This window comes from Rhipicephalus microplus, chromosome X, assembly GCF_043290135.1.
Source record: "Rhipicephalus microplus isolate Deutch F79 chromosome X, USDA_Rmic, whole genome shotgun sequence".
NCBI classification, from domain to species: domain Eukaryota; kingdom Metazoa; phylum Arthropoda; class Arachnida; order Ixodida; family Ixodidae; genus Rhipicephalus; species Rhipicephalus microplus.
The window spans coordinates 75,000,743-75,006,656 of NC_134710.1; the positions used below are offsets into that span (position 1 = coordinate 75,000,743).

A 5,914-nucleotide genomic window follows, 5' to 3' on the forward strand; every position below is an offset into this window, starting at 1 on the left:
GAAAGGTTGTGCATCCCAGCGTCCTCTGCTGCAAAACACGTGCGGTCTGATCCGGACGGGCAAGGAAAGCACGTGTGGCAGTGGTTGGTACAGCGCACTCGCTTGCGCGCTATCCTGCAAAGCTGCTGCTTCGTATACTACTACATGATGGACTCGGAAGCTCAGCGCATCCTACTGTCTTTAATTCAACACCAGGCACCATCTAGTACGGAAGGTAAAGTGAATTTGATTGCTTTTTATTTGTTTCAGCGCACTTGTCGCGCATGCAGCATGCAATGCATTCTTGCGCGCGTGGACCTAAGCCCACTATTCTTTATCATATCAGAAAAACACCGTGGATATGACAGCTTTATCAGACTGTTCATGCAGTTACCAGCTGCTGCTGTCATCAGCAGTTAACAAAACGTAAACAATTCTAGAAGTACTGCAGTACACTATCCTGTTGCCAAGTTTCCTTGCATGAGTAATTAATCCTTAATTCAAAACAAACTTACATTGCAGACCCCTCCATCAGCAACAGAATGATTCGCAGCGTTTTAAGAAAAGTAACTGCGAAGTGGCGTGTAGCAAGTGTCACGTGGGTGCAGCTAAGTATTGCACGCAGTAACAATTTATTTTTATTTCTGATTTTTAAGTGGCTAATGTCTCCAGACGGCAGATCAGCATCCCACGTGATACGGTGAAGCCATACATCTCCTCGGAAGCACGATTTCTTATCGCAGGGTCGAGATGCTACGTATGATAAGCGATATTTTTTTTTAATTATCAGTGATTTGTGCAGTGTTTCATGCAGCCCTGTAACATGATGAATTGACTTTTTTAGAATTTGTTTTTTGCTTGCTCTAATCCGCTTACCTTCGAGTGTAAGGCATCCGAGTTTGCATAATGTAGCTGACTACTTGAGAAACCATTTTCATTATATAACTGATTTGATTACATTTCCATCATTGTGTGAAAACAGATGCAGTTCTGCGTACAAATATGGCTGGCGATGTGCCAAGGCGAGGGAGCGAAGAAATGCGCATGGAGCTCAGATTGCCATGCGTTGAAACAGGAGGTGGTAAGTATTAGTATTAACATTATTGCGAGGCACTACATTTACTGCTCATTTATATTTTTTAGATGGCACAGATACTCTGCACCTGCCAGCTCCCACTGCATCAAGATCAGCTGACGGGGAGACTGGTGCTCAAAGCAAGCCATCAGGCTCCAGGAGAGGAGGTGGAGGCAAGTATATTAACACTGAGTGTCTACAATTGCCTCAGCAAGTGTTCTTGGGTAAATCTAACAAGCATGCATCAGAGCGTGTAAAAGTGTACTTGTAGGAGTGATCCTTAAATGACAAAAAAAAAAAGAGAGCATGGAAAGCAGACCACTACAATTACTGGAAGACTGGCACAATTTGCATATTGCATTTACATGCACAATACCAGAACTTATCACTTATGTATGTTTGCTAGTCTGCGCAAATGCTTGTTTTGTTGATTAATGCTTGCTGATTGATAATTAAGCTCAAGTGACCGTGCTGTGTGTTAAATTATTCAATTATAAGTAATGCCTGCACAATGACCGACAGTTTCCCAATAAACCATTTATGTGTTGGTTCTTTCTTATTCTAGCTGCTGAATGGACAGAGGGGCAAACAAGGCTGCTCCTAGAGTACTACCTCAAATATTTCCCTCAGATTGGCCCATTTAAAAAATTCAAAAACAGGAAGCAAGCCTTTAAACAAATATCGATGGACATCGAGGCTGTGCTTGGCATAGCCAAAACCCCAGAACAGTGTGAAAATAGGTACAAAACAGTAATTAGGCGTCGGAAGGCGTCTTCCGACCATAACAAAAGGTCTGGTGCTTCACCCACCCCTGTGCCTTTTGACGACGAGGTGAAAAAAATTGAAAGCATTGATGACAGCATTGAACCGGAGGTAGAGCGAGACGCCTCAGGGGCTACATTCAAAGCCTCGCCCGAATCTCCGGCCGTGTTGTCACCTGCCAACACCACTGAGGAAAATAAGACGCAGTCCTCAAATCCCGACACGAAGCCACGGGTAGGAACTGCACGCCTGGCACACATGCAGTTGTTTTTTACTGAAATGAGGGCACTGCAAGAAGAAAAGGAGGCTCAAAAGGCGGCCAGACGTCAAGAAAAAGAAAATCGAAGAGCTGAAAGGCAGGCCGAGCGACAGGTGCTTCGTGAAGAGCGGCGCAAAATGCATGAAGAAAAAATGGAGATTCTCCGTCAGGCCTTTGGACTTCCAAAATAAAGTGGTAGTTTTAAATAAATAAACGTACTACCCAAAGCGATTACTTAGTTTCAATGTCTTTTATTTTCTAGTTTGGCACAATACACTACCTTGAGAAAATGCAAATGGGCCAACAGGTGTGTGGTAAGGACAATTTTTCCCAACCTTGAAGGTGTTTTAACGAGTTCAGCTTTTCAGGTGGGCCTTTGGTAAGCATATATTTGCTCACAACTGCATAACACGTAAAGGAATTCCTTGTTTCATGGCTGCTGGTTCTGCAACCCCATTTTTATCATCAAGTGATCTCTCTTGATGCTAGCCAAGCCACGTAATAGGCTATCCTGTTGGGCTACACTACTGCTGCTTACTTGAACTGCAGAAGAGCTTGAGTCTACATTTGTTGTTTGTGAGGTAAGTGACAGGTCTCGTGACAGGTTCTCTGGCAAATCTCCACAATCAATGCAGAGGTTGTGAAGCACACAGCATGAAATGATAAACTTGGACATGTTATCCACTGTCCACATATCCAACCTGTGCAGTTGTCTGAAACGATTTTTTAAATCGCCAAAAGTATTTTCAATAAGCACCCTTGTCCCGGAGAGTCTTGCATTGAAGGTTTTTTTGATGCTGTCAAGATTCCCATAGTCTCGAATTGGTGTCATCAGGTACTCCCGGAAAGGATATGCAGCATCCCCCACTATATGGTACTTGCTAGAGCACAGTTGTGGCAAAACACTTGAAATCCTGGACCGACGGAAAATGCGTGCGTCATGAATTTTGCTTGGGTAGCCAGTGCTGGCATCAAGAAACCTCTTCTTGTTGTCACAAACACCTTGAAGTGTCAAGGATAGGTAATGGTGCCGGTTTATATAAACAGATCGCACTTTCCTGGCTGGGCACCTGATAGGCATGTAGCTTCCGTCAACACACCCAATTGTGTCTGGGAATCCCGACAGCTGCAAGAGAAAAAAATGTGCACACACATAGTCAAATAAGCATGGCACTAAGGGTAATGAAAGGTGCCAATAACATGCGGAAAAGTTTAAAACAAACTGGAGACTTGAAGCTCATAACGGCGAGTGCAATACACTACCGGTACACATGATTGAAATTAACTGGCTATTTAATTGTGAAGCATCTGGGAAAAATAATTGTAATAACTTATTTAAAAGGTGCATTCTGGCACTAACTAATTCATAATTGTAATAGTAGAGCGGTAAAGAACACATGGGACCGCACGAAGGGGAATTAATGACACATACAGAGTACATACAGAGTGCACAAGTAACTGAACTCTAGGTTTATTCACTGTACATGCAGGACAAGTACTAGATGTACATCACTAAGCAGAAGATGGGAAAATAGAAGAGATATGAAACAGCATCACATGGTCAAAACTACTCAAGAAAAATGTCCGATTGCTGACAGCATTTGTAATACACATGAAGGAGGCTTGACTGTGTGGTGCTCTTTCATATCTCTTGCATTTTTACATTTTCTGTTCATTTGCAGTTCTGATCCTGCATATCAGTTGCTTTCAGTCCTTATTGTGGTTTGAGTAGGTGTAATTCCTCTTAGTCTGGTCCCTTGAGTTGTGTAGAGCTGTATGACATTGGTGTGAAAAAAACTGTAGTTTATACCTTAAATAGCATGTTTACAAAAGCATAGTTACCTTCTCAAAATCCACAGCAAGCTTCTGCAGGTCACTGGGGAACTTGATTACATTCGGTGCTATGTCGAGCAGGAATGCAGTTACTCGGCCCATCATTCTGTGGTGAGTGCTTTCTGCGACTTCAAAGCGGCCAGCGACATCTCTAATGCATGCTTTGTTGGCTGCATACCTGAAAAGGAGAGGATACTCTAATTAAATAATGGAATTAAGCTTGCTGTTGCTGTCAATGACTGAATAATGGTGTTAACAATGCTGTCGCTGTCAATGAAGCAAATTAGCAAGACAACTGAAGTCAGAAAACACGATTCCACCTTTTTGGGTGACACCTTAGAAACTCAAAATATTTGATTAGTAGAAGCACTATCTAAATAACAAATTCTAATTTTAATTCGCGCATTACATTTATAAGTGTGGAGATGAAGCTCACTGTGAACCTGCTGACACAGCCGATTTGAAATGCTTCGTGAGCAAAAGTTTTCATGGTTGTTTGTAATGATGCATCATGAATTATGCTTTGCCACTGATTCTAGTAACGAGAATTTTGTGAAGCTCAGTGTGTAGGTGTACAAACTACGAAAGCATTTCACAAAATACTATAACTCTATTACGTTCGACACTCGCTAGTAGCATTTAACAAGTTTAAAGCAAGGTGGTCCAATGACATGCTGCGAATTAGGTACATTTATTTGCAATATTTCATATGCCTCTAACCCACTATAAAACGGATTATGCAGTGACCTGATGACAGCGGCATTCCTAAACGTACGGACACTCACCAAAGAAAGGAGAGAATGTGTTCTTCAGCCGACTTGGCAGGCAGGCCACCATGATCACTGTTCTGAGGGCAGTGCGGTGACTTGGCGAATTCTGCTGCCAAGAAGTCCACGACCGGCCGCGTGACGCGGAAATTTCTTTTGAACTGGAAGAAAACAGGCCTTTAAGCAACCTAATTAAAACAGAAGCCGAATGACTCACCTCCTCGTCGGAGTAGCTAGCCACCGTCTTTGTAACATATGCTTCCACTTTCGGCCTTCGCTCTGGCAGAGAAAAGAGCTGCTGAAACGCTGCTGCATACACTTCGTCGTCATCGTCGCTGCTGCTTGAACTCGACTCGGACGTAGAGCTCCAGCAGCTATCGCTGCTGACATCGTCTAGCTCGTCAAATACTTCGGCAAGACGACGACGTTTTGCTGCCTCCGCCATCCGTGAATCTGAAGGCAGGCAAGGTGGACGTTCACTGCCAGAATCTGCCGCTACGACGTTAAAATCGTTCGAGCCCGAGCACCACGCACGCTTCGCTGCCGCCATAACCGCCCGACACGACGCCGCAAAATGTAAACAAGTGAGGAGGATTGCTGAGAGGGTATGTCCGGACATGACGTTCCAAACACGTGGTTTCCTGCGTTTTCCACTCACTCCGCTTTTTAAGAGGGAGCAGACAGAACTGCTCCTGGCTGCTCTCGGCGCAGCAAAAGCGCTCTCGCTCTACCAATGGATGACAGTGCTCCTACTCCTGTTCGACCACTGAAACACGCCGCCTCGGAAGAGAGCACTTTGAGCGTGCTTTTGAGTGCACCTGCTCTCCCAATGGAATTCGCCATTAAAGAAAAAGGATTTCGCTCCAGGTGTTACCTCCATTTTTTTAACACGGCTTAAGACATTTTGGCCTGGGCCTACACGGTATAATGCTCTATATAGGGGAACAGGAAGAACTGTTTCTACTAAATCTTTGTATAACTTTTTACGCGAAACCGTACTGAGGTATTCCAATGAAAAACGCGTTTTTAGAAAGAGACATGAATCAACAACTTCTTTTAAGAAACCTCTAACACTTGCTTTCATGTGAACAGATGCTACCACAAATTCTGGCAACCGTCTTCCAAGCCTAAGCTGTATAACAGTACGTATGAATGGGTCTCGATTATTTCGGAAAAACATAAACCGATTAACTAACTGACGAAGGTACAAATGACACAGACCAAGTCCTCCAGAGCGAA

The 5,914-nt window shown here is 43.7% G+C and overlaps 2 protein-coding genes across 2 annotated transcripts; one reads left to right on the forward strand and one right to left on the reverse strand.

Moving 5' to 3' along the window:
* On the forward strand, positions 1-2,306 carry LOC119163624 (uncharacterized). The gene is made up of 4 exons (XM_037415665.2): positions 1-214; positions 962-1,060; positions 1,123-1,227; positions 1,620-2,306. Exons 1-4 carry the CDS (start codon positions 145-147, stop codon positions 2,264-2,266), a joined length of 921 nt encoding a protein of 306 aa, XP_037271562.1. The 5' UTR covers positions 1-144; the 3' UTR covers positions 2,267-2,306.
* Positions 2,307-2,310: 4 nt separating this feature from the next.
* LOC119163623 (putative nuclease HARBI1) lies at positions 2,311-5,442 on the reverse strand. The gene is made up of 4 exons (XM_037415664.2): positions 4,893-5,442; positions 4,694-4,836; positions 3,918-4,086; positions 2,311-3,201 (listed from the first exon to the last, which is right to left on the reverse strand). The coding sequence occupies exons 1-4, from the start codon at positions 5,292-5,294 to the stop codon at positions 2,506-2,508; spliced, it is 1,410 nt and encodes a 469-aa protein (XP_037271561.1). The 5' UTR covers positions 5,295-5,442; the 3' UTR covers positions 2,311-2,505.
* Between the last annotated feature and the right edge of the window lie 472 nt (positions 5,443-5,914).

Bases quoted from the DNA above. Each gene is read 5' to 3' on its own strand.
- LOC119163624 (XM_037415665.2), top strand. From the start codon at position 145: ATGATGGACTCGGAAGCTCAGCGCATCCTACTGTCTTTAATTCAACAC. The intron at 215-961 runs GTAAAGTGAATT...GTGTGAAAACAG, and splicing joins GGCACCATCTAGTACGGAAG to ATGCAGTTCTGCGTACAAAT. The intron at 1,061-1,122 runs GTAAGTATTAGT...TATATTTTTTAG, and splicing joins ATGCGTTGAAACAGGAGGTG to ATGGCACAGATACTCTGCAC.
- LOC119163623 (XM_037415664.2), bottom strand. From the start codon at position 5,294: ATGTCCGGACATACCCTCTCAGCAATCCTCCTCACTTGTTTACATTTT. The intron at 4,837-4,892 runs GTGAGTCATTCG...GTTTTCTTCCAG, and splicing joins CTAGCTACTCCGACGAGGAG to TTCAAAAGAAATTTCCGCGT. The intron at 4,087-4,693 runs GTGAGTGTCCGT...TCTCCTTTTCAG, and splicing joins CACATTCTCTCCTTTCTTTG to GTATGCAGCCAACAAAGCAT.